The 26,571-nt window shown below is 62.1% G+C and overlaps 1 protein-coding gene across 6 annotated transcripts in view; it reads left to right on the top strand.

Annotated features, from left to right (window-relative positions):
- Positions 1-246: 246 nt before the first annotated feature.
- Positions 247-26,571, top strand: part of FLNC (filamin C) — a 59,201-nt gene continuing 32,876 nt past the window's right edge. For 4 of the 6 annotated variants that reach the window (XM_073328955.1, XM_073328953.1, XM_073328954.1 and 1 more), the window contains exons 1-8: positions 247-658; positions 11,766-12,014; positions 13,950-14,047; positions 15,463-15,613; positions 15,887-16,005; positions 16,443-16,520; positions 18,367-18,529; positions 18,616-18,816. In XM_073328955.1, coding sequence (XP_073185056.1) covers positions 313-658; positions 11,766-12,014; positions 13,950-14,047; positions 15,463-15,613; positions 15,887-16,005; positions 16,443-16,520; positions 18,367-18,529; positions 18,616-18,816 — 1,405 coding nt within the window. In that variant the 5' untranslated portion in view covers positions 247-312. Of the gene's footprint in view, positions 659-861; positions 883-1,714; positions 1,724-11,765; positions 12,015-13,949; positions 14,048-15,462; positions 15,614-15,886; positions 16,006-16,442; positions 16,521-18,366; positions 18,530-18,615; positions 18,817-26,571 lie in introns of those variants that run through there. The other 2 variants (XM_073328956.1, XM_073328957.1) reach the window with 2 other exon arrangements.

The following is a 26,571-nucleotide window of genomic DNA, read 5'->3' as shown; positions in this document are numbered from 1 at the left end:
GGGCCGGAGGCGGCCCGTTAAAACCCCCCTGCGCGGGGCCCGCCGCTCCACTGGGGCGCAGCCGGGAGCCGCCGGCGCCAGCCCCCCTCGCCATCGCCGCGGCCGGGAGAGCCGCGCGTCGGGCAGCGAGTTCGCGGCCGGGCCGGGGCGCGTCGGGCAGCGAGTTCGCGGCCGGGCCGGGGCGCGTCGGGCAGCGAGTTCGCGGCCGGGCCGGGGCGCGTCGGGCAGCGAGTTCGCGGCCGGGCCGGGGCGCGTCGGGCAGCGAGTTCGCGGCCGCGCCGGGGCGGGTCCGGGAGCGAGTTCGCGGCGGAGATGAACAGCCACAGCTGCCCCGAGGCGCCGGCGGCCGGCGAGGAGGCGGAGGAGATGCCGGCCACGGAGAAGGACCTGGCGGAGGACGCGCCCTGGAAGAAGATCCAGCAGAACACGTTCACCCGCTGGTGCAACGAGCACCTCAAGTGCGTCCACAAGCGCCTGGGCGACCTGCAGCGCGACCTGGGCGACGGGCTGCGGCTCATCGCGCTGCTGGAGGTGCTGAGCCAGAAGCGCATGTACCGCAAGTACCACGCGCGCCCCAACTTCCGCCAGATGAAGCTGGAGAACGTGTCCGTGGCGCTGGAGTTCCTGGAGCGGGAGCACATCAAGCTGGTGTCCATCGGTGAGCGCCGGGGCGGGAGGGGCCGGGGCGGGAGCACGTCAAGCTGGTGTCCATCGGTGAGCGCCGGGGCGGGAGGGGCCGGGGCGGGAGCACGTCAAGCTGGTGTCCATCGGTGAGCGCCGGGGCGGGAGGGGCCGGGGCGGGAGCACGTCAAGCTGGTGTCCATCGGTGAGCGCCGGGGCGGGAGGGGCCGGGGCGGGAGCACATCAAGCTGGTGTCCATCGGTGAGCGGCCGGGGCGGGAGGGGCCGGGGCGGGAGCACGTCAAGCTGGTGTCCATCGGTGAGCGCCGGGGCGGGAGGGGCCGGGGCGGGAGCACGTCAAGCTGGTGTCCATCGGTGAGCGCCGGGGCGGGAGGGGCCGGGGCGGGAGCACGTCAAGCTGGTGTCCATCGGTGAGCGCCGGGGCGGGAGGGGCTGGGGCGGGAGCAGGTCAAGCTGGTGTCCATCGGTGAGCGCCGGGGCGGGAGGGGCCGGGGCGGGAGCACGTCAAGCTGGTGTCCATCGGTGAGCGCCGGGGCGGGAGGGGCCGGGGCGGGAGCACGTCAAGCTGGTGTCCATCGGTGAGCGCCGGGGCGGGAGGGGCCGGGGCGGGAGCACGTCAAGCTGGTGTCCATCGGTGAGCGCCGGGGCGGGAGGGGCCGGGGCGGGAGCACGTCAAGCTGGTGTCCATCGGTGAGCGCCGGGGCGGGAGGGGCCGGGGCGGGAGCACGTCAAGCTGGTGTCCATCGGTGAGCGCCGGGGCGGGAGGGGCTGGGGCGGGAGCAGGTCAAGCTGGTGTCCATGGGTGAGCGCCGGGGCGGGAGGGGCCGGGGCAGGAGCACGTCAAGCTGGTGTCCATCGGTGAGCGCCGGGGCGGGAGGGGCCGAGGCGGGAGCACGTCAAGCTGGTGTCCATGGGCGAGCGCCGGGGCGGGAGGGGCCGGGGCGGGAGCACGTCAAGCTGGTGTCCATCGGTGAGCGCCGGGGCGGGAGGGGCTGGGGCGGGAGCAGGTCAAGCTGGTGTCCATGGGTGAGCGCCGGGGCGGGAGGGGCCGGGGCAGGAGCACGTCAAGCTGGTGTCCATCGGTGAGCGCCGGGGCGGGAGGGGCCGAGGCGGGAGCACGTCAAGCTGGTGTCCATGGGCGAGCGCCGGGGCGGGAGGGGCCGGGGCGGGAGCACGTCAAGCTGGTGTCCATGGGCGAGCGCCGGGGCGGGAGGGGCCGGGGCGGGAGCACGTCAAGCTGGTGTCCATGGGCGAGCGCCGGGGCGGGAGAAGACGGAGAGAGCGGGATCGGCGCTGAGTGTGCCCCTGACATGCCCGTTCACGCCCATGGTGCTGAGTGTGCCCCCGACAGGCCCACGGTGTCGAGTGTGCCCGCAACACGCCCACCCACACCCACTGTGTCGAGTGTGCCCGCAACACGCCCACCCACACCCACTGTGTTGAGTGTGCCCCGAGACACCCACGCACGCACACTGATCTGAGTGTGCCCTGACACGCCCACTCACACCCACTGATCTGCACATGCTGCTGACCCTCACAGCATGTGCCACTGACACCCCCTCACCCACACACTGATCTCTCACACACTGTGTTGTCTCTGACACACGCCCTCACACCCACTGATCTGCACGTGACACGGACACCCCTGCTCCCACACCGTGATCTGTGTGTCCCTGACACATTCACGTACACCAGGGCTTCTCAGACTGGGGGACAGGACCCCTCAGGGGGTCGCGAGCTGTCAGCCTCCACCCCAAACCCCGCTTTGCCTCCAGCATTTATAATGGTGTTAAATATAGAAAATATAGTGGTTTTAATTTATAGGGGGGGTCGCACTCAGAGGCGTGCAGTGTGAAAGGGGGCACCCGTACAAAAGTTTCAGAATCACTGACTTACACTGATGTGTGTGACACTGACACGCCTGCTCACACACACTTATTTCTCTCACACAATGCGTTGTCCCTCACATCCACTGACCTGTGTGTGCCCCTGACACACCTGCTCACACACATTGATCTGCGTGCCCCAGACACACTCGCTCATGCTGGTCTGGGAGTGACACTGATACATTCATACCTCACACCCGCTGGTCTCCGCATGTCACTAACACATCTCTGTGTGTCACTAACAGTCACACACCCACCCGCACACATACACATCTGTGTCTCACGAGTGCCCTTGTTCCCCTTACACACACACACAGGTCTCTCGCACACTGTGCCCTGCCACTGACACACCCACTGATCTCTGTGCCACACACACCCATTTCCGCCCCCCCCATCCCTTCACAGGGCGCCGCACACTGAAGCCGATGGCCTCCTTACACATGTACCTCGCTTTTTCTCCCCTAGACACACACTGCTCACCCTGACCCCCCAGATCTCACCCCCACGCTGATATCACACGTACACCCCCCAGGTCTCGCTCCCGCTCACACTCACACACACAGCTGCTGCCTCTCCCTGGTGTGCAGTTCACAAGCAGGCCAGCCAGGTGCCCTTCCTCGGAGAGGTCAACACCGGGCCCAGGCGGCTCCTTTTCCTGTGCTGGTTTTGCTTGTGTGTGTTTTGGTGGGACAGTGAAACTCTCCCTCCTCTCTCTTGGGGGGGGCTCTCCCCATACCAGGCTGCCCCCCCCCAAGAGTTTGCCCCAGCAGGCTGGACAGCGTGGGAGACGCTGGCAGGGGGAGACCAGTGCGGGGTTGGGACAGGGAATTAAGGGGATTAGCCGGCATGGGGGGGATGGCTGGAGCCACACGGGCAGGAAGGAAAAACAAACGAATCTGAGGGCCCCGGCTCTCACGGCCCCCGCTGAAACCTGCTGGGCCCCTGGCAGAAAGCTGGCTGGGGTGAGATCAGCCGCAGCCCCACATCTCTGTGCAGGGGGCTCCTGTCCTCCCATCCCTGTGGCTAGCCCCGCCCGGCCTGGCGAGGGGCAGGGGTTTCCCCGTGTGAGGAGGACAGGCGGGATCCGGCTGGGCTACAGGCCGGGGGGTGTGGGGGAGACCTGTGCCTTCCCCTCCCCATCCATTGGGGGTGCTGACAGGCTGCTGCTGTTGGCAGAGGGCATGGGGGCAAAGCGAGAGGGGCAGTAAATGCTCCAGAGAGCTTTCTGGGCGGTCTGGGGCTTTGATTTGTTCAGCCTTCATAGTAGGGGAGGAACTGAGTGTTTGGAGCAGCCCCACCCAGGCCGCACACTTGTTCCCTGGCGTCTCTGAGCATCCCTGTCTGGCTCACAGAGCGAAGGGCAGGGCTCACAGATCTGTTCCGAGCAGCGTGTGGGGCTAGCCCCAGCCTCCTGAGCAGAGAGGGGGCCCCTTGAAGCGTGGGGCGGATCCAGCCCCAGCTCTGGCCCTTGTTGTCTGCCCAGCGCTGGCTCCACAGGGGGTTCAGCCCTGAAACATGTGGCATTGCCCTGCCGCGGTTAAACAGCTGCCGCATCCCACCCCAGAGGCAGCTGCATTCCGGCACAGGGCAAGCGATTCTCTTGGGTCCAGAGCTGCTTGCAGGGGCAGCAGGCCACTGAGGGTCGGCGTGGCCATTTGCAAAGCCCTGTGGAGCCTCCTCCCCCGCCCCCCCGTGGCCCCACGCCGTGACGGTCCATTTGTGATTTCATCCCTGCCTGAGCCAGGACAGATCTTTGGCCCGTCGCCCAGACCTGACCCGCGCCGCCCCGCCTGGCTTCCCTCTCACTCAGAGGGGGCGGCTGCAGCCTGGCCCAGGCCCCCGCTCAGATCCCAGCCCAGGCCGTGCCGTGCCGAGACCTGATCCCAGCAGCTGTTGCCTGGCTGCAGAGGCGGCCTGGCCCGGATTTATTGTTCTCCCTCTGGGTGGTGTGGGCGGGATGGGGGGGGGGTGGGATTCAGACCCTGGATCTGAAGCCTAAAAAGGGCTGTGGAGACAGACTTAGCCTGCGGAGTTAACCCTTTGGTGTCCAAAACCGTCCCCCCTCCCCCCCAAGTGGGCGGTGAGCTCCTGGGCACGGGGTGTGTTTGGGGGGAGGGGGGGCTTGGTAAGGGCAGATGCTGTGAGCTCTGGGTAGCTGGGATGGGAGCGAGTGAGAGCAGCCAGGACAGGGTCTGGACCCAGGGGGTTGCCCGCAGGCTGGGGCAGGGAGGAGCCGTGAGGGGGCCGATGGGGCAGTGGGACATGGCAAAGGGGCTGCAGGGCCAGAGGAGAAGCGGGGGCTCACAGCTGCCAGATACCCGGCCTGTGGCGCGGGGGCAGGGGCTAAGTCCGGCTTCCCACGCAGCCCCCGTGGGGCAGGGGAGGCGGAGAGGCCCTGGCCAAAGGAGGGGGAGGCCTGGCTCCCCCGTTCCCTACCCCGCTGCTCGGCTGGTGCCTTCTGAGCCCGGATCTGCCCCTGGCTGGGATTTGGCTGGGGGTTCCTGGGGGGCTGTTCTCCCCTCCCAGGCTACCTCCACCACCCAGGACCGTGTGTGCCCTGGGGCTGGCTCTCTATAGCCACGGGCACATGTCCCAGATCCCCTCAGCTCCCCAGGCACTGGACGGGTTTTCATCCTCTCTGCTAGGAGAGGGCTTGCCCTATTGCAGGGCAAGGGGGCTGGGGCAGGGCTGAGCCCCCAGTCTCTGTCCAGCCCCACAGAAATCCAATCTGCTGGGTCTGGAGGGTTCCCAGCCCTGAGCTGGGCTAGCAGGGGGCTGTGGGTCGGGAGTGAGGGGCACCGGCAGACCTCAGGGGGGAGCCCAGAGCTGGGCTGGCAGGGGCTGTGGGTCGGGAGTGAGGGGCACTGGTAGAAGTTTGCTGTTAGTCTCGAGCCGTGAGCTGATCCCCGTGGGGCCCCTGGCAGCGGGGCCCCGTCTCCACACGGCCGTGGGGCAGGGAGCCCTCGGAGGCTGGTCTGCAGGGCCTGGCGGCATGGCCAGCCCCAGGCTGGAATTCCAGGAATCTCCCCAGCACCTGTCCCGGCTCCACTTCCTGCCCCACGGCTGGCAAAGCCCCTTGGGCCCAGAGCGCTCCCCCGGGCAGCCCACAGGCCAGGCGATTTAAGTCAGACCCACGGGCCCATCTGGCCTGGTGTCCTGCCCCTCCCTGCTCCATAGGCCCATCTACCCTGCCCCCTCCCTAGATCTCTCCCCACCCTATGGGCCCATCTACCCCAGTATCCTTCCCCCTCACCCCGCCTCATAGGCCCATCTACCCCACTGTCCCCCCCCCGACCTGCCCCATGGGTGCATCCAGCACAGCATCCCACCCCATCCCGGGGGTCCCAGGGAGATGGAGCCCTTCCTCCCCTCCTCTTCCCCCGCCCCCCCAGCCAGGGAGGCGCTGGAAGAAGCACCCTGAGGGGGCACCTAGGCCTGGTTCTTCCCCCCCACCCCAGTGTGGGACTGGGTGGCAGCTGGTGGGTGGCAGGGGCTGGGGCGACATTCTCCAACTAATCCTGCTCCCATTGCACGGGCCCAGCCCCTGCTCGCTCGGGGCAGCTGCCATGAGCAGCTGAGCTTGGGCAGTCGGCCCCAAGCCCAGTGCCATCAGCCCCAGGCCCAGTGCCCCCCTCTCCCGTCCCCAGGGCTGTTCTCCCCCCACCCCCAGGCCGGGCAACTCCCCCACTGTGCAGCCAAGGAGCCTGGGAGCTGCCATGGGGAGTTTGGGGGGGAAGCTGGGGGGGTGGGGGGACGGGGCAATGGGCAGACAGTGGGTGCCACATGGGGCTGGGGTAGGGGCAGGAGGGGAACAATTGTGGGGGCGGGGTCACTGGGGACAGGGAGGGGACTGACAGCAGGGGCGGGGTCACTGGGGAAGGGGGCGGAGTTACTAGGGGCGGGGCAGGGACAAACAGTAGGGTGGGGTCACTGGGGCGTGGCTGGGACTGGCTATAGGGGCGGTGTCACGGGTGGGGGGAGCAGGTGGGGTTACAGCAGTGGGTCAAAGAGAGCGATAATGTTGGGCACAACCCATTGGTGAGAGCAATGGGGCGGGATCTGTGATGTCAGAGGAAACAGCCAATCAGCACATTGCTAACTTGTCGCACTCGGGTTGGTTCTCAAGCAGTGGGGGTGGGGTCGGGAGCCCAGGGATGGGCTTGAGTTGGCAGGTTCTGGGGCACGTGTGGCCCTGGGGCAGGGGGTGTGTCGTGCTGGGGGGGTCAGAGGCCACTCTCCCGGGTAAGGGGCCCGTCCCACGTGCCGGGGCTGACGCCTCCTGACGTGGAAACGCCCCCTCCCCCCCCGGCTCCGTCTGCCCGCCCACTCCCACCGTGACTCTGCCCGCAAGCCTGCCCGCCTGCCCGCTCCCACCACGGCTCCCTCTGCCCGCCTGCCCGCTCCCACCGCCCGCTCCCACTGCCCGCCTGCCCGCTCCCACCGCCCGCTCCCACTGCCCGCCTGCCCGCTCCCACCACGGCTCCCTCTGCCCGCCCGCTCCCTCTGCCCGCCCGCCCGCTCCAACCGTGGCTCTGCCTGCCCGCCCGCCCGCTCCAACCGTGGCTCTGGCTGCCCGCCCGCCCGCTCCCACCACGGCTCCATCTGCCCGCCCGCTCCCACCGCCTGCTCCCACTCCCACTCCCTGCCCGCCTGTTCGCTCCCACCATGGCTCTGCCTGCCCGCCCGCCTGCTCCCACCACGGCTCCATCTGCCCACCCGCTCCCTCTGCCTGCCCGCCCGCCCGCTCCCAATGGGGCTCCGTCTGCCTGCCCGCTCCCACTGCTGCTCTGCCTGCCCGCTCCCACCGTGGCACTGCCCGCCCGCCCGCTCCCACTGTGGCTCCGTCCGTCCAGCCCTGCCCCCAGTGACCCCACCCCGCTCTTCGTCCCCATCCCTGCTCCCCGACTGGCCATGCCAGCCAGCCGGGCCGTGGCGCCGTGCGTGGGCCTGGTGACTGTGGCAGACCCCTGGGGCATCGCAGGCAGGGACTGCAGGCAGGGCGCCCCCCCTTCCCCCCGCGGGAGACAGCAAGGCCCGGCAGCTGTGTGGCCCTCAGTGAGCCCCCGTGATCTGGGCCTGGGGCGGTCGTTGCGGCTCCCTGCCGGGGCCGGGAGGGGCCAGGCCGCACGCCAGGCCCCCTCCGCCCCCGGCTGTGCTCACAGCCGCCCGCTGGCTCCCTCCAGTGCTGTGGTGAGCTCATCTCTCCGGAGACGGCGGGCTGGGCTGCTCGGCGCTGACCTCAGGCCGCAGCAATGAGCGGGGGGTGGCCGGAGTCGCGAGGCCGGAAAGCCGAGCTTCCCGCTGGGGCTGTTTCCCCTTGCTGGAGCCCTGGGAAACCTCGCAACCGCTCAGCCTGGGTCAGCCGGGCTCTGCCGGGGACCTAACCCGTCCTGCTGGCCCAGCAGTGCCGCAAAGCCCTCTGGAGGAAGGACGGCAGGGTCCGGCCCGCGCCTTCCCCCCCAGCCACCTGCCTGCCCCACCTGTCTGATCGCCCCCTCAGTCTGGTGGAACTGAGCCTTGTACACTCGTTACACGCATGGAGCTGGCATGTTCAGACCCGGTGGGGGGGATCCGCCCCAGCGGGGGGCCTTGGGTCTCCCCCTTGCTCTGGGGGGCTGGGCAGAGGGCAGAGCTTGGAGTGCTGGCACCAGGGCCTGCCAAGGGGTGACACGCTGGGATGGACTCAGCCGTCAGAAGTGCAGCAGCAGGGCTGGGTGGGGGGCGGCAGGGGACCCCACAGCTGGGCGCAGATGTTCACTGTCTCCAGTTGCTGCCCTCTTCTGGGTGGGTTTCAGGGGCCCCCGGACGTGCTGTCTTGCTTCCCGGCCCCTCTGATCCAGCCGCAGAGCTGACAGGCCGACCCCCCCACTTCCCATCCAGGACCAGGGCTCTTCTGGGGGAGGTTGGGGGGACCCTCCCAGTGCGGGGATGGAAAAGGGGGATCTGAGTGTGGCCCCCAGGGCCTAGGCACGGCTGGGGGGGCAGGCCCAGAGCAGGTGTAGCTCAAGGGGGCCTATCCCCCCGACCCCCCGGGATTTAAACCTGGTGCCCCTAATGTTGGGTTGAGCCAGGCCCCCCCGCATAACAGCTGGGGGTAGGGAGAGCCTTTCATCCTGGGGTGCACACCTGGCCCCATGGGGCAGTGCAGCCACTTCTGGGGAATGTGGCGGTCGGCTGAGAGCCACACGGTGACGCTGTCTTGATGGGGGGATTAACATGAGCTCAGCCCTGAGAGCACTGGAGCATTGTCTGGCTGGGGGGTCTCGCCAGCAACGGGCACAAGGACCCCTGGACTGTAACGATGCCAGCTCGGTAGGAGCTCACCTCTGCACCTCCTCTGCAAGGCAGCAGCTGCATGAGGGGGCCCCGCTGCCCCCCAGTACAGCGCCCCCCCGCTGAGCCCCTGCCCTCCCAGCACAGTGCCCCCTGCTGAGCCCCCACCCTGCCCCTCCGTGCAGCGCCCCCTGCTGAGCCCCTGCTCTGCCCACGTAGTCTCTCCCTGGGACGCTGACCCCCCAGCTGGCCCCGCTGAGATCTCTGCAAGGCTCCCAGCAGTAACCATGGGGTGGGGGGTGGGGAATGCACAGGTCATTTCCAAACCCGGGGGCCTAACCCCCCCCCCCATCTGTGGGGCGAATCCCCTGGGGCTGAGGCTCGGCGGCCTGGGTGCAGGATTGGGCCCCAGGCCTCTCTGCTCAGACCCCTGGCCCCTTGGAACAAAGGAGCCAGTTTCTCAGTGTCCCCCCCACAGCACCCCCCGCTCCCCCCCCTCGCAGCTGCTGCCCGGCTGCTGCCCCTTCTGCAGCGAACAGCTGAGCGGCTCCCTTTGGTGGACAAAGGCAGCTGGGGGGGCCCTTGGGAACAGCAGCTGTTGCCCCCCCCAGCACAGCCCCCCTCCGAGCCAGAACAAATCAGGCTTCGAGCCCTGGCACTGCGGCTGGCAGAGCTGGGGGTGGGGTTGGGCCACTCTGGGCCACTCCCTTGGTCGCCCCATCCTGGGCTAAGCTGGGGCTGGGTGCTCCCCGGTTTCCCAGACCTGCCCCCTCACCCGCCGGAGCGGGATCAGCCCCCCCAGGTCGCCTCAAGGTCAGAGGCTGGCTGGGCAGGACGCCCGGCCTGCGTCAGGGTCAGCGCTGGGCACGGGACCCGGCCCCCTTGCGCCCGCTGGGGGGGGTCCCCTTCGGCAACAGCTCCGCCCCTGCTCTGCCCCCTCCCCCGCGCTCCCCTCCCCCCACAGGGATCGATGGAGCCTGGCTGGGAACATCTGCAGCCCATTACCTCCCTGGGCCAAATCCAATCGCTTTTTCCATGTCCACCGCCCCTCCCCCACTCGCCGGCGGGGGGGGGGGGGCGCCCACAGCGCAGAGCCCCTCCCCCCTGCCTAGCATCCCGGCTCCCCTCCCCCACACGCTGGGGGGCCACAGCGCAGGGCCCCCCACTCACCTAGCATCCCAACTGCCCCTGTCCCACATGGGCTGCCTGGGGGGAACCCACAGAGCGAAGGTGCGGGGGGTGGGGTGGGGGGGAAGCTGAGCCTTGGGAGTGGGGAGGAGCGGGAGGCCAGGGGGCTATATTGGGGAGGGGTGTAGTGCTTAGAGCAGACGATCTGGGAGCCAGGACTCCTGGGTTCCATTCCTGGCTGGGGGAGGGGAGGGGAGTTAAATGGTTGGGGAGGTGGGGGAGCCGGGACTCCTGGGTTCTGTGCTTGGCTTTTCCACTGAATCACTGGTTTATCTTGGTTGAGTCAGTCGCCCTGCCTCAGTTTCCCGGTGCTGGCAGGGGGCCGTTGTTAGTCCGGGCGAGGAGGGTTTGTGCAGCGATGCCCCCCGGGAGCCCAGGCTCTACGCCGCTGGAAGGCCGCTCATGCTTTGCTGAGCCCGGCAGCCCCCAGCCTCGCGTCCCCGGCGTGCGGAGCTAGCGGCCCATGGACGTCTCAGACCCACATGCGGGTTGGGCCGCCAGCTCTGAAATGCAGCCACCTCTGGGGTGAGGTGCGGCCGCTGGGTGACGCTGGGTATGAGACAGTCCCTCCCTGCCCCATGGGAGGGCAGAACATGGCCGGCAAAGCTGACAAGTGCCGGATGGCAGGGGTCACGCCCCGCCGCGTGGCACCAGCACTGAGCGGAGGGCACCCTCGTGGGAAAGTCCTGCTCACCCGGGGCATACCCACTGGCGTCCAGCTGGGGCAGGGGGCTGGCACAGACCCAGCCTGCACCGCGCCCAGGAATGGGCCCACCATTCCTCCAGCATTGGCATCTCCCCGCTTGGCCCAGCTGCCCCCTCAGCCGGGCAGAGGTGCAGGGCCTGCTGGGGGTGTGAAGCAAGCCGGGCCGGCGTTCCCCTCTCCCACAGGCCATGGCGCAGTGCTTCCGGGAGGAGCGCTGCCCCTTGCGGGCTGGGAGGGGGACTGGCCGGTTGTGTGTCAGAAGCTCCATAGCGCTCCGCGCTGGCGGGGATTCTCCCGCAGCTTGGGCTTAGCAGGATGCCTGGCCGTGTGGGGCGGGGTGGGGCGGCGGAGTGACAGCATGGCGGGGGGAATCCAGGGCAGAGACCAGAGGCGCAGGGGGAGGGGGAAGGAGCTGCAGTGGGGCGGCAGGGGGGGGATCAGGCTGGATTGGAGGCATTCAGTGTTCGGCCTGCACTGGGCCCCCCTGCCCTGGGGCACCCCCTGTCCCTCCTGAGCCTAAGACCTGGGGGGGGTCCATTGTTAGGGCCCCCCCCAGCTCTGCTCTCAGCCCGGCCCCTGCGGCTCCGCCCGGCGAGTGTTTATGGAAAGAGTGAGGAGCAGGAAGGGGCGGACGGGCGCATTGTTCCCTGGACCCAGGCCTGGCACGCTGCCAGAGCACGGGGCACAGGGGGTGGGGCGGGGCAGGGGAGGGTCACACAGCACCCCATGCACCCCCGCTGGAGAGCCATGGGTGGGGGGCCCCCAGGTCACTGCCGAGGGGAGCCCCCAGCTGCCCAGTTTGAGGATACTGTTGGGGTGGGGGGAGTACTGGCGATGGGGATCTTTCCCCCCTGCCCCCGCCCTGAGCAAGTTGCCTCTGGCTCTCCCCCAGGACAGGGGGCAGGATGGGGCTGCGGGTCGGGTGTGAGGGGCGCCGGGGGGGCTGCTTTGCACCTGCCAGCCATGTCCCGGGTGATCCCGGCCCGATGCCCACAAGGGGGCTGCTGATGCCCGTGAGACCCCCCCCAAGGGGCAGCCGGCGCCCCCTGCCTGACCCCCCTGTCCCCACAGACAGTAAAGCCATCGTGGACGGGAACCTGAAGCTGATCCTGGGGCTGGTGTGGACGCTGATCCTGCACTACTCCATCTCCATGCCCATGTGGGAGGACGAGGACGAGGAGGACGCCAAGAAGCAGACGCCGAAGCAGCGGCTGCTGGGCTGGATCCAGAACAAGGTGCCCCAGCTGCCCATCACCAACTTCCACCGGGACTGGCAGGACGGCAAAGCCCTGGGCGCCCTGGTGGACAACTGCGCCCCGGGTGAGTGACTCCCTGGACCTGCCCCAGACTCCCCGGATCCACCCATACCCCGCAGGACCCTCCGTATCCACCCATACCCCCTGAACCCCCCCATACCTGCCCTGGACCCCCCATATACACCCCTGGACCCGCTGGACCCCACCATATCCCCTGACCTGCCCTGGACCCCCCGTATCCACCCATACACCCTTGGACCCCCTGCCACACCGTATCCCCTGCACCCCCCTGACCTGCCCCAGACCCCCTGTATCCACCCATACACCCCTGGACCCTCTCAGCCCTGCCCCGGATCCTCCCATATCCCCTGTCCCCCCGTCCCCATACCTGCCCTGTACCCCCCCATACCAGCCCCAGATCCACCCATACACCCTCATACCCCCTGTACCTGCCCTGTACCCCCCGTATCCCTGTACCCCTCCATATGCCCCCTGTACTCCCCATATGCCGCACACCCCGCATATGCCCCTGTACCTCCCCTGTTCCCCCATATGCCACCCATACATTCCCATACCTCCCTGTATGCCCCCCACACCCTTGTTCCTGCCCTGTACCCACCCTGTAGCCCTGTACACGTGCCTAGTACACCCCTGCCCTGTACACCCCCAGACATCCACTATATACCCACACCCAGTACACTCCCCTACACGGACGCCCTGCAGACACCCACCTATACAAAGACCCCTACAGACATCCCCTCTTCACCCCCGCAGACACCCCCACCCCCCTGACAGACACCCAGCTCCGATATCCACACACTGTACACACCTGCCCCCCACTCCCTGTACAGCACCCTCCCAGCACACACAGCCCCCCCCGAACCCCCCCAGGGCCTGTGCACCACACTCAACACACAAGGCCATGCCCTGCCCTTCCCCCACTCCCAACATGCAGACCCCACAGCACACGGCAGCGCAAATCCCCCCCCAGACATGTGCCCCCATTCAAGGTGCGCCCCCCCCACCACAGGTACACACACAGGTGTGCCCCCCCCCCCAGCTTGGGGGTCCATGGGCTCCCTGTCCCCCTGCGCACATGACTTGGGGATCCCACAGGTCCCTGTCCCCCATGCACACATGGCTTGTGGGCCCCCATCTCCCCATTTCCCCCCCCCCCAGCTCGGGGGTCCCCCAGCTCCCCCTCCCCCTGTGCACATGGCTTGGGGGGACCCCATCTCCCTATCCCCCCGCAGCTTGGGGGTCCTCCATCTCCCTGTCCCCCTGCGCACACGGCTTGTAGGCCTGCCATCTCCTCTTCCCATCCTGCCCGGCTGCCCTGCTCTGGCAGACAGCTGCTGCATCCCACCCCAGAGGGGGCTGCATTTCAGCGCTGGGGACATGGTACCTGGCAGCGGCCGGGCTTAGCCAGACACCTTGGGTGCCACTGGGCAGGGTAGGGGGGAGCGCAGCACCACGTGGAGGGCGGCTCTGGGCGTGGCACCAACGGGCACATCGCTCTGAGCCTAATATTTGGAACAGTCCAGTTCTCTGCCCTTCGCCAGCTCTCACTGCCTGGGAGCGCCAAGCTCCCAACACGTTCCCAGCCTGGCCGGGCCAATACACCCGTGCCTGCTGCATGGCCCAGATGGGGAAACTGAGGCACGCACAGGGCCAGGCCTGGCTCTACCACTCGGCGCACTCCCTCCGCAGGCAGCTCTAGGCTGGACAGGAGCAAGGAAGGAGCCGTCCTGAGTCCAATCGGGGGGCACAGGAATCTGGCTCCTGTTTGTTTCCTCCCCCCTGCAAGAGTGGGGGGCTCCCATGCCTGTGGAGACCCCAGCAGGGATCCAGGAGCCCCCAGACCAGAGCTGGCACAGTGCCAGGGAAGCCCACAATGCCCCATTGTCAGCAGGGCTCCTGGCGAGACGTATCTCTCTGCCAAGGCCGTGCCTGCCCCGCCCGCCGGTCTGACTCCGTCTCCCAAACTCCTGCCCCATAGGCCTGTGCCCGGACTGGGAGACCTGGGACCCCAACCAGCCGGTGGAGAATGCCCGGGAAGCCATGCAGCAAGCGGACGATTGGCTGGGCGTGCCCCAGGTACGGGACCCAGATGGGGGGCACCCCTGGGCACTCTGGGGCCATTCTCTGGGCGGGGGGGCTCTTGGTGGGGCTGGGGGTTCCCGGGGGCAGGGGTGCGTCAGGGCGGGGGGTCTCTCGGTGGGGCTGGGGGGCTCTCGGGGGCAGGGGCGCGTCGAGGCGGGGGGGTTCTCAGTGGGGGGCAACCCTGGGCACTCTGGGGCCGTTCTCTGGGCTGGGGCACACCCCCCCCCGCATGGGGGCCAAACGGGGGGGCACCCCTGGGCACTCTGGGGCCACTTCTGGGCTGGGGCACACACCCCCACCCGCATGGGGGCCAGATGGGGGGCAACCCTGGGCACTCCGGGGCTGTTCTCTGGGCTGGGGGCAGGCGGGGAAGCCAGGCATGGACACAGCTCCCCCAGCCAGCACCCCGGGAACCAGTTGGGCCTGCTTCCCATCTCAGGGTATACATGGGAGAGTTGCCCCTGGGGCTGGGTGGGCCTGGGTGTCACCCCAGCCTTGTTAGGGACCCAGACAGGGCCTGTCCCTGCGCTGGGGAATGCATCCGGGGCAGCGGAAGGGGGTGTTACACTGGCGCCTCAGGGTGAAGGGGTTGGTGGCTCCCACTCAGCACCTGGCACGGCCCCCAACAGGCTGGCCAGCTGCTGGGAACCCAGGTTGACATTTTCTGCCCCCTCGGCCCCCACCCAAGTCAGGATTGGGGGGCAGCGGAGCCCTGGGGGCAGCACATTGGGGCTGGGGGCTCTTAGGAGGCTGGGAGCTCTGGGGGGGCATGTTGGGGCTGCGGGGTTCTCTGTGGGGTTGGGGGAGCTCTCAGTGGCAGGGGCGCATCAGAGCGGGGGGCTCTCGGTGGGGCTGGGGAGCTCTGGGTGTCAGCTCTAGGGGGCAGGGGCGCGTTGGGGCTCAGGGCTCTTGGTGGGGCTGCGGGGTTCTCGGGGACAGGGGCATGTCGGGGCCAGGGGCTCTCGGTGGGGATGGGGGGTTCTCGGGGGCAGGGGCGCGTTGGGTGGGGGGCTCTTGGGGGGGGCTGGGGGGCTCTGGATGTTGGCTCTCGGGGGCAGGGGCGCGTTAGGTGGGGGGCTCTCGGTGGGGATGGGAGGCTCTCGGGGGCAGGGGCGCGTCGAGTGGGGGGGCTGTCGGTGGGGCTGGGGGTTCCTGGGGGCAGGGGCGCATGGGGCGGGGGGGCTCTCAGTGGGGCTGAGGGTTCCCGGGGGCAGGGGCACGTCAGGGCGGGGGGGTCTCTTGGTGGGGCTGGGGGGCTCTCGGGGGCAGGGGCGCGTCGAGTGGGGGGGCTCTCGGTGGGGCTGGGGGGCTCCTGGGGGCAGGGGCGCATCGGGGCGGGGGGGCTCTCGGTGGGGCTGGGGGGCCCTCGGGGGCACGCCCTGAGCACAGGCCCCGCTCCCTCCCCCCAGGTGATCGCCCCGGAGGAGATCGTGGACCCCGACGTGGACGAACACTCCGTCATGACCTACCTGTCCCAGTTCCCCAAGGCCAAGCTGAAGCCCGGGGCCCCCCTGCGCTCCAAGCAGCTGAACCCCAAGAAGGCCGTTGCCTACGGCCCCGGTAGGGCCCCACCCCTGGGGCTGGGGGGGCCTGGGACAGGGGTACCTGCTCCATAACACCCTGCCCCACGTGGGAGGGGCCCCCGGGAGCCAGGGCTGCAGGCACATCTGGACAGGGCAGGATGGGGGCAGGGACTGGGGGCAGGGAACTGGGTGTGGGGGAGGGGCAGGAACTGGGGCTGTGGGGGAGGGGTAGAAGCGCTCCGGGCAGGGCTATGGGGGAGCAGCCCCGGCTGGTGCCCCCCCCCTGAGCTCCACTGTCCCGGCGCCGCAGGGATCGAGCCCCACGGGAACACAGTGCTGAAGCCGGCCCAGTTCACGGTGGAGACCCTGGAGGCGGGGCTGGGCGAGGTGCTGGTCTACATCGAGGACCCCGAGGGACACACCGAGGAGGTAGGGGCTCCTGGGGGCCGGCCTGCCACTCCCGCACCCCCTGCCCTGGGGATCCCCCTGGTGGGGCCAGGGCAAACAGAGAGCAGGAGCTCTGAGCAGCTGGGTCTAGTGGTTAGACCTGGGGGTCTGGGAGCCAGGACGCCTGGGTTCTAACCCCAGCTCGGAGGGGGGTGGGGTGGGTTCTGGTGGGTCAGAGCTGGGGGCTGGGAGCCAGGACGCCTGGGTTCTATCCCCAGCTCTGACCCTGATTCCCTCTGTGACTCTCAATGATGCCCTGCACCTTGCTGCTCTCCTCTCTCTGGTGGGCACCATGTGAGTGAGTCGCCCTGGGGCACAGCTGGGCACGGCTGGGGCCCTGCTGAGGGTGGGGTGCTGGGGAACAGCCCCCCCTGGCACAGCCTCTGCCCCAGCCTCACCTCTGGGGCCTTCCTCCGCAGGCCAAGGTGGTCCCCAACAACGACAAGAAGCGGACGTACTCGGTGACCTACGTGCCCAAGGTGGCTGGGCTGCACAAGGTGAGCTGCCCGCCCGGCTGGAGCCCCCAGCTGGTGCTGCGGGACGGGGAAGGGCTGGTACCGCTGGCTGGGCCCTGTCGGCCCCTCTGTCCAGGGCCACACAGCTGCTGTGTGAGGGTTGGGGGGGGCTCCCCATGTCCCGGGGGGTGTAACGATGTGGCCTCTGGCGGGACCCAACGGAGAGTGCCAATTCAGGACAAATTGCTTCAAGCAGGGCAGTTACAGCCCCGGACTGGTGGGTCTCCACCTCTAAGGCACCAAACCAGCCAGACAGAGAGGACTTCAGTCTCACCCCACCGGCTAACCACAAGTCACACAAGCAATTTCCTTAGACACTCCAGTTCCCCAGTATCACCACCAGGGCCACTTGTTATGGGGACAACTGGTTATGAAAACCAAGACCCCAGTGAAAGGAAAACGGTTCTCCCGATCCCAAAGGACCAAGCCCCAGACCCAGGTCAATATACAAATCAGATCTTACCCACAAATCCCGCTGTTGCCAATCCTTTAGCATCTAAAATCTAAAGGTTTATTCATAAAAGGAAAAAAGATAGAGATGAGAGCTAGGATGGGTGAGATGGAATCAAGGACATCCAGTGATGGCCAAGTTCTTGGTTCAGGCTTGTGGCAGTGATGGAATAAACGGCAGGTTCAAATCCAGTCTCTGGAGAACGTCCCCAGCTGGGAGGGGTCGTTCAGTCCTTGGTTCAGAGCTTCAGTTTGTAGCAAGGTCCCTCCAGAGGCAGGAAGCAGGACTGAAGACCACGTGGAGATGAGGCAGCTGCCTTTTATCGTCTCCTCCAGGTGGCAGGTCCCCTCACAGCACCAAGATGGCGTTTGGAGTCACGTGGGCAAGTCACATGTCCCTGCATGACTCAGCTCTCTACAGGCCGACGCCATTGCTTACATGTTCGAATCATAGACTATCAGGGTTGGAAGAGACCTCAGGAGGTCATCTAGTCCAACCCCCTGCTCAAAGCAGGACCAATCCCCAACTAAATCATCCCAGCCAGGGCTCTGTCAAGCCTGACCTTAAAAACCTCAAAGGAAGGAGATTCCACCACCTCCCTAGGTAACCCATTCTGGTGCTTCACCACCCTCCTAGTGAAAAGGTTTTTCCTAATATCCAACCTAAACCTCCCCCACTGCAACTTGAGACCATTGCTCCTCGTTCTGTCATCTGCCACCACTGAGACCAGCCGAGCTCCATCCTCTTTGGACCCCCCTTCAGTAGGCTGCTGTCAAATCCCCCCAACTTAGTTTGAAGGCTCCCAGGAGAACTCGGATGTGGATCGGCTTCTCCCAAGGTCCACTGTCAGTTAAGCGTTTCTTGACTGGGCACTTACTGAGAATAGTCCCTTCTCAAGAAGCTGACCAAATGCTTCCCTGAGGCTACTTAGAATCAAACACATTGAGATACAAGTACATAGCCAATGTTCATCACTTCAACCACAACAATGATACACCCATACAGACAGCATAATCCTACCCAGCCAATCCTAACCTGTCCATGACACCTCACACGACAACCTCTGTACAATATTTTCTGCAAATATATATATGATCTACCCGGTCACAGGTTATGTCAGTCACAGAGGGCTGTTCGATTGCTGGATGCGGGGTTCTCCTGCCCTCGCTGCCGTGTCTCCCCCCAGAGGTGGCCGCATTCAGGAGCGTTCAGGCCGGGAAGTGCTCTGGCATGTCACAAGTCCTATGCAAACAGAAGCCCAGCCCCCTCCTGGCCAGGGGGCTCTGCCGCCGCCCCAGTGCCCCCCTGGCTGCGGCTGACCCCTCGCCCGCTCCCTGGGGCCCGGGCAGGGATTCACCCAGCGCTCTCTTGGCCCAGGTCACGGTGCTGTTTGCCGGGCAGAACATCGACAAGAGCCCCTTCAATGTCCATGTGGGCATGGCGCTGGGCGATGCCAACAAGGTGACCGCGCGGGGGCCCGGCCTGGAGCCCGTGGGAAACGTGGCCAACAAGCCCACCTACTTCGACATCTACACAGCAGGTAGGGGTGTGGGGTGGAGGCCAGGGCCTGGGGGGGCTGGGGGAGCCCTGCCAGGATCTGGCACTCATGCTGCCCGTCTGTGCCAGGTGCGGGCACGGGTGACGTGGGCGTGGTCATCGTGGACCCGCAGGGCCGGCGCGACACCGTGGAGGTGGTGCTGGAGGACAAAGGTGACAGCACCTTCCGCTGCACCTACCGGCCCGTGCTGGAGGGACCCCACACCATCTGCGTCACCTTTGCCGGCACCCAGATCCCCCGGAGCCCCTTCGCCGTCAACATCTCCGAAGGTGAGAGCCTGCTCCGTGCCCCCTCGCTGGTGCCCACCCTTCATGCCAGCCCCACAGCCCACCAGGAGGTGCTGGCTGACCCCTCCCCGAAAAGCCAGTGGGGCTGGGGGATCCCTGATGCCAGGGCTGGGAGCGGGGCACAGAGGCGACCCTGGTCAGAGAGCGGGGTGGTAGGGAACAGTCAGCATGGATTCACCAAGGGCAAGTCATGCCTGACTAATCTAATTGCCTTCTATGACAAGATAACTGGCTCTGTGGATGAGGGGAAAGTGATGGACATGTTGTTCCTTGATTTTAGCAAAGCTTTTGACACGGTCTCCCACAGTATTCTTGCCAGCAAGTTAAAGAAGTATGGGTTCGATGAATGGACTATAAGGTGGATAGAAAGCTGGCTAGATTGTTGGGCTCAACGGGTAGTGATCAATGGCTCCAGGTCTAGTTGGCAGCCGGTATTAAGTGGAGTGCCCCAAGGGTCGGTCCTGGGGCCGGTTTTGTTCAATATCTTCATAAATGATCTGGAGGATGGTGTGGATTGCACCCTCAGCAAGTTTGCAGATGACACTAAACTGGGAGGAGAGGTAGATACGCTGGAGGGCAGGGATAGGATACAGAGGGCCCTAGACAAATTAGAGGATTGGGCCAAAAGAAATCTGATGAGGTTCAACAAGGACAAGTGCAGAGTCCTGCACTTAGGACGGAAGAATCCCATGCACCGCTACAGACTAGGGACCGAATGGCTCGGCAGCAGTTCTGCAGAAAAGGACCTAGGGGTGACAGTGGATGAGAAGCTGGATATGAGTCAGCAGTGTGCCCTTGTTGCCAAGAAGGCCAATGGCATTTTGGGCTGTATACGTAGGGGCATTGCCAGCAGATCGAGGGACGTGATCGTTCCCCTCTATTCGACATTGGTGAGGCCTCATCTGGAGTACTCTGTCCAGTTTTGGGCCCCACACTACAAGAAGGATGTGGAAAAACTGGAAAGAGTCCAGCGGAGGGCAACAAAAATGATTAGGGGACTGGAACACATGACTTATGAGGAGAGACTGAGGGAACTGGGATTGTTTAGCCTGCAGAAGAGAAGAATGAGGGGGGATTTGATAGCTCCTTTCAACTACCTGAAAGGGGGTTCCAAAGAGGATGGCTCTAGACTGTTCTCAATGGTAGCAGATGACAGAACGAGGAGTAATGGTCTCAAGTTGCAGTGGGGGAGGTTTAGATTGGATATTAGGAAAAACTTTTTCACTAAGAGGGTGGTGAAACACTGGAATGCGTTACCTAGGGAGGTGGTAGAATCTCCTTCCTTAGAGGTTTTTAAGGTCAGGCTTGACAAAGCCCCGGCTGGGATGATTTAACTGGGAATTGGTCCTGCTTTGAGCAGGGGGTTGGACTAGATGACCTTCTGGGGTCCCTTCCAACCCTGATATTCTATGATTCTATGTTTAGTGTGCGGAGGAGAAGAATGAGGGGGGATTTGATAGCTGCTTTCAACTACCTGAAAGGGGGTTCCAAAGAGGATGGCTCTAGACTGTTCTCAATGGTAGCAGATGACAGAACAAGGAGTAATGGTCTCAAGTTGCAGTGGGGGAGGTTTAGGTTGGATATTAGGAAAAACTTTTTCACTAGGAGGGTGGTGAAACACTGGAATGCGTTACCTAGGGAGGTGGTGGAATCTCCATCCTTAGTTATTTTTAAGGTCAGGCTTGACAAAGCCCTGGCTGGGATGATTTAATTGGGGATTGGTCCTGCTTTGAGCGGGGGGTTGGACTAGATGACCTCCAGAGGTCTCTCCCAACCCTGATATTCTATGATTCTATGGCAGCCTGTGCCTCTGCTGGGTGCTCTGCAGCACTCTGCCCCGGACAGCCTCTGCCCCACGGGGTTGCTGTGCCCTGTCTGCTGCAGCCCGTGGGAAGGGGGGCTCTTAACACCCCCCCACACCGCAGTGGTGGTGCTGATCCCCCTGCCGACCAGGAGACACCTGTCCCTGGTATGCGGCGCCCGGGGCTGCTCTGTGACCCGGAAGCCCCGGGCGACCTCTCCATCCCGCCAGCCCCAGCCCCACCACGCAAACAGGAATCCCTGACTCACCGTGGCTTCCTCCCGCTGCTGGGCTGCCCTGAGATGGCTTCCCCCGCCCCGTTCACACTCAGCCCCACCCGTGGGGGAGCCAGGCCCCTGACGGTGCCCCCCAGGTCCCAGGCAGACCAGCTCCAGCTCCGCAGGCCAGGAGGGTCCAACAGCTCCTGGCCGGCTGGATGCCCGCACAGCGGGGGTTGCGTGGCACAGTGCCTCCCCCAGGAGGAGGGCAGCGAGCCAGGGGTGGGGTCTCTGGGACACTGGCAGGAGTGGGGGGAATGGTGCTGCCGGGCTGGGGCCAGTGGGGTGGGCCTGCTAGGTCCCCTCTAGCCCATGCCCCGGGCCCTGTGCTGCGCCCCCCTATCGCCAGTGGTCTACATATAACAGCCCCAGATATTCCTTAGCTCGCCAGGGGTGTGGTGGGGGGCTCCATTCTTCAGATGGGTAAACTGAGGCACAGGGCAAGCCGGGGTTAGGATGCCCTTGCAGCCTGCTGGGAGCTGCCACCTCTCCCATTGCTCAGTGCCCCTCATTACTGCTAGCCCTGCCCCTCCATTTCTTCCCCCAGCTCTGTGCCTCTCCACCCCCCTGTGACGTTATTGACATGAACTGGAACCGTATAGATCATCGTTGCAACCAAGGTCCTGTAGTGGCACCAAATCTTCTATAAAGGGGGTCAAATAAGGTGTCTAAGACAAGGTTAGGGTTTGCTGCTTAGGAATATGCTCTCTGCTTGCGTGTATCATTGTTGTATTTAAAGTTATAAGTATTGGCTCTCTACTGTCTGTAGTTCAAACTTGTGCTGTGCTTCTGGGTGACACCCCAGACATGTTGGTTCAGCTCTGCCTAGCCGGCTGGATGGCCCATGAAGGACCATCAGCGACACACCTGACCCACTGAGAGAAGGCAGATACACCTTGCGACTCAGCAAGGTACGCAGGGACCTGCCTATGGACAGACCTCTGAGGGTTTTCCAGGCCATGTGAGGGGCAGCTTGTCTCTGGGACAAGGAAAGCAGAGACCACCTGGCAAGAGACTGAGAAAAGCTGCTCCACCTGGTCTTCAATCCTGCTTCTGCCCTCTGGAGGGACTTGGCTACACTGAAGCTCTGAACCAAGGACTGAACGACCCCTCCCAGCTGGGGATGTTCTCCAGAGACTGGATTTGAACCTGTCGTTTATTCCATCACTGCTGCAAGCCTGAACCAAGAACTTGGCCATCACTGGATGTCATTGATTCCATTTCACCGATTCTAGCTCTCATCTGTATCTTTTCCTTTTATGAATAAACCTTTAGATTTTAGATTCTAAAGGATTGGCAACCACGAGATTTGTGGATAAGATCTGACTTGTATATTGACCTGGGTCTGGGGCTTGGTCCTTTGGGATCGAGAGAACCGTTTTTCTTTCACTGGGGTATTGGTTTTCATAACCATTCACCCCCATAACGGGTGGCCCTGGTGGTGATACTGGGGAACTGGAATGTCTAAGGGAATTGCTTGTGTGACTTGTGGTTAGCCGGTGGGGTAAAACCAAAGTCCTCTCTGTCTGGCTGGTTTGGTGCCTTAGATGTGGAAAAACCCCAGCCTTGGGCTGTAACTGCCCTGCTTGAAGCAATTTGTCCTGAATTGGCACTCTCCGTTGGGTCCTGCCAGAACCAGCATCGTTACAGTGGCGTAGTCGTGCTAGAATCCACAGAACCAGGTCAATTAAGCTTTGGTTCAGAACCCCACACTATCCAAATTTGACTTTTGGTATTGAGAGTTTGGTTGGTTAAAGAGCAGTTGCAATGGGTGAGCAAAGAGCATATGAGGGGCTTGATAAAAAAGCCCTGAAAGATTTGTGTTCAGAAAAGAGGATAAGCTTTAGAAAGAAAGCTACAAATCAAGAACTGAGAGCTCTGTTAATGGCCAGTGATCAGAAGGCAGGAGCACAGGGCTTACCTGAGAAGCAATTAGAATGCAGAAGGCAGCAAGTAATCTGCAACTTGAGCATGAACAAAAACTGGCAGATATTCGAATGAGAGCGAAGCAAGCCTTGGCCCAGCTGGAGAAAGAAGCCAAAGAAAGGAATGCTGAATTTGAAAAAGAAGCTGATGAAAGGAAGAAGAAAGCTCACCAGATGCAACAGAAGACGCCCAGACTTCTGCTTCCAGTCAAAAAAGCAATGGAAGAAGAGCAGAAACTGTATCCTCTTGGAAGTCCAGTTTATAACAATGTTGGTACGTTGCATGACTCTGAGCAGTTGTCTGGGTGTAACCAAATGTACCCCAACACTGCCACCTTATACGGAAATGCTCTTACTGTGAATTCAGTAGAGGGTGGCCCCATACATTGTGCCAATGCTCTGGATGGGAGTTGTGGTGAAAAATTCAGAGAGTGTAAAAGTCAATGGTAAAAGCTGTTTAGGGCAAATTACGGCTTCTAACATCACTCTTGTTAAAGCAGATCTAGTGAAAGAGGAAGATTACTTACCAAATAATAGTGTGAATGTTGTAGTCCTCTGTGAGTTTACTGTAAGCGTGCCTTTAGCCAGAATCCACCTTGAATGGGATGGTTCTAAGCATGAAGTTATATGTATGCATCCGATGAAGTGAGCTGTAGCTCACGAAAGCTTGTGCTCAAATAAATTGGTTCATCTCTAAGGTGCCACACGTCCTCCTTTTCTTTTTGTGAATACAGACTAACACGGCTGTTACTCTGAAACATGAAATTATAGTTGGTATAAGGAAGTTACTGCCTAAGGATCTTTTGATTGGGGAAAATATTAAAGCTTTGTTCAGTCCAGGTAGCCAGTCACAGGAAAGGAATGATCTTAAACCTGTGTCTATCATGGGCAATGATTTGCCTGGGGCGGGTTTCTCCGAAGGTTTGTCTAAGGAAAAGAGCAGTTTGTCTGTGAATGAGGTTTCGGAATGTCTGTCTAATGTCTCAGAAGTGAATCTGGAGTTAGATAAAGAGCAGAAAGAACTCATTGGTCAGGACAATGTTTCTCAGGAGCAGATGAAAGTGGATGGTCAGGTGGAAGCCCTAACTGAGGAAGGAAAGGGTCGATTTTTGATGGGTGATGGATTGTTGGCTAGTACAGCTTGTAAAAGTGAACCTGGAAAAGGTAACTGTGATTTGCTGGAAGTACCTCAGAGTAGTGAAAAGAGCAGCAGGTTATCTGTTGGGAGTGGCAATGTGCCTGGTAAGGAAAGTTTGGATGAGCCTAGGCGGCCTTGTGATCTGATGGCTGTGTCCAGTCAGCAGGGTGGGAAGGCGAGGAGAGTGGAAGATGAGTGTCCCTGGACCTTACCTATTACCTGGGTGGAGAATTGGGACAGTGAAGGAAACGTGTCTGTCAGGGGTATTGACTTGCCTATGGAGGGAGCTACCCCGGTCTCCAAGCAGTTGTCTGTGACCAGCCTTGTGTGCTGGGGCTAGGGGAATGAGATCCCAAGCTGGGTGTCAGGTAAAGGAGAATGTGTCTCCGGCTCTTCTTTGTCTGTGGAGCAGACAGAAGGGGCCATTCAGCCTGTGATGGTTGAGGGTCGTGCAGTTGTCTCAGAGCTGGTTCTGGATTCAGCTAAAGCCCAGGAAGGGAAGGGTCCTAAGTTTGTGTCTGCTCGGGAGAATGGCCCTGTAACTAGGTTGCATCCAGTCAGTGTCATGGCAAAATCCCAGAGACCAGACAATTCTGGTGCTTGTATTTTGCCCGTTGCTAGTGTGTGGCTGGGAAAGGGTGTCGCAACTCTGTCTGATCAGGGTGAGATCCTAGCCAGGGCACAAGGAGAGCATGAAGGGGATTTGATTGTGTTACCTACTGAGCGTGTGGAAACCTGTAGCAAGAAGGAAAAGATTCCTGAACTTGTGTGTGGCAAAGGGAAGGAGAATGCTTCTGACCTTTTATCTAGGAAATCTGTCAGTTTGCCTGAAAGGGGATTGTGTAGGAATCCGCCTGATGGTCCAGAGGTGATTCTGGATGTAAGGGAGACCCAGAAAGAGTCTGTTATTGCTCAGGAAAGTGTTCCTCTAGAGCAAGCCCTAGGTGAAGAGGGAAAAGGCAGAATTTCTGTGAAGGATGAATTGTTGCATAGAAAAGCCCCTAGGGAAAGGAATCCTCATAGAGTCTTTGCAAGCAGTTTACAGCAACTGAAGGGTGTGAAAGTGGTTTAACCAAGAAAGTTTCAGTTCCTAACAGCCGGACATTTTCTGCTGTGAATGGATCCACTGACTTTCCTGTTGAAAGATCCAGTGTGGATAGCTCTGAGAAGGTCTCAGATGGAGTGAAAGCTGTTAAGAAAGTTGAACAGTCCTATAACCAAGTGGCTAGGTTTGGCCAGCTTGTGGGGGAGACAAGGTTGTCGAGAGAGGAGTGTCTCCATGCTGATTCGGTAAGTGAACAGTCTGTGTCTCCGGTTCAGAGGGAAGACAGGGTAGCTGAGTCTGCAGAGCAGAACAGCTGGGCAGTTAATCTCTTGAGAATGCAGGGGATGGCCGGTAAACTGTCATCTCCAGGCACTTTGGATATGACTTGTAGTATCTTGGTGAACTTAACATCTAATTCCATGTGGAATCAGAGGTTGGTAATGGAAGGACCACAGAACTTTGAGTCTAGCTTGTTAGTGAAAATGGACGGTATCTCTTTAAAACAGAGTCCAGCCTTGGAATTGGTAGCAGTTTAGGATCTGAAAACTGGTGAACTGGCTCCTGTCTGGGGTAATGCAAATTACTTGGCTGGCAGGGAGAAGATGGACTTGCTAATAGCTGTTAGCACAGAGAGCACACCCAACCAGCCAGTGAATTCTCTTAAGCAAGAGAAATCAGGGTTTGATCCTTCAGGAGGAAAAAGAGAACTTAATTTTATAAAGGGAAGCCACAGGTTAACCCTAAAATGCCAAAACCCCAATGGTATTGAGCCAAAGGTGTGGCATGACAAACATGACTGTAGATGTCAGGTTTCAGAGTAGCAGCCGTGTTAGTCTGTATCCGCAAAAAGAAAAGGAGGACTTGTGGCACCTTAGAGACTAAAAAATTTATTTGCGCATCAGATGCATAGAATGGAACCTATAGTAAGAAGATAGATATATACATACAGATAAGTTGGAAGTTGCCATACAAACTGAGAGAGGCTAATTAGTTAAGAAGAGCTATTATCAGCAGGAGAAAAAAACTTCTGTAGTGATAATCAAGGTGGCCCATTTAGACAGTTGACAAGAAGGTGTGAGGATACTTAACTTAGGGAAATAGATTCAGTATGTGTAATGACCCAGCCACTCCCCGTCTTCTGACTGTAGATGGACACTTGCAATGAATTTGTTATTATTGCTCATGGTAATTTTTGAACTAATGTGTTGCTATTAACAAGAACTGTAAAAATGTACAATGTGCCTAATCTTATGAAAAACCCTTAAACCTGCTCAGAGTGATACATAAAAACACACTTTATGTTAAAAAGGCCTTGTAATACGGATGTTTCACAGTTAGTGCCTGTAAACAGGCTTGAAACTTTTCCCTGGGGAAAAGACATTCCAGACCTAATGTGCTGTATGAAAAGGGAAACTGAGGCACACTACCATATTGCTTTCACGACTAACTGCCAAGATTCCTATACTATGGACAACATTAATATCTACATTGACTATGTTAATTGGGTTCCACACATTTGCCAGAGCTTGTATGAATAAAGTATCAGAGGG

This window comes from Lepidochelys kempii, chromosome 1 (genome assembly GCF_965140265.1).
Source record: "Lepidochelys kempii isolate rLepKem1 chromosome 1, rLepKem1.hap2, whole genome shotgun sequence".
Lineage (NCBI taxonomy): Eukaryota > Metazoa > Chordata > Testudines > Cheloniidae > Lepidochelys > Lepidochelys kempii.
This window is presented reverse-complemented; position numbering and strand designations above follow the sequence as displayed.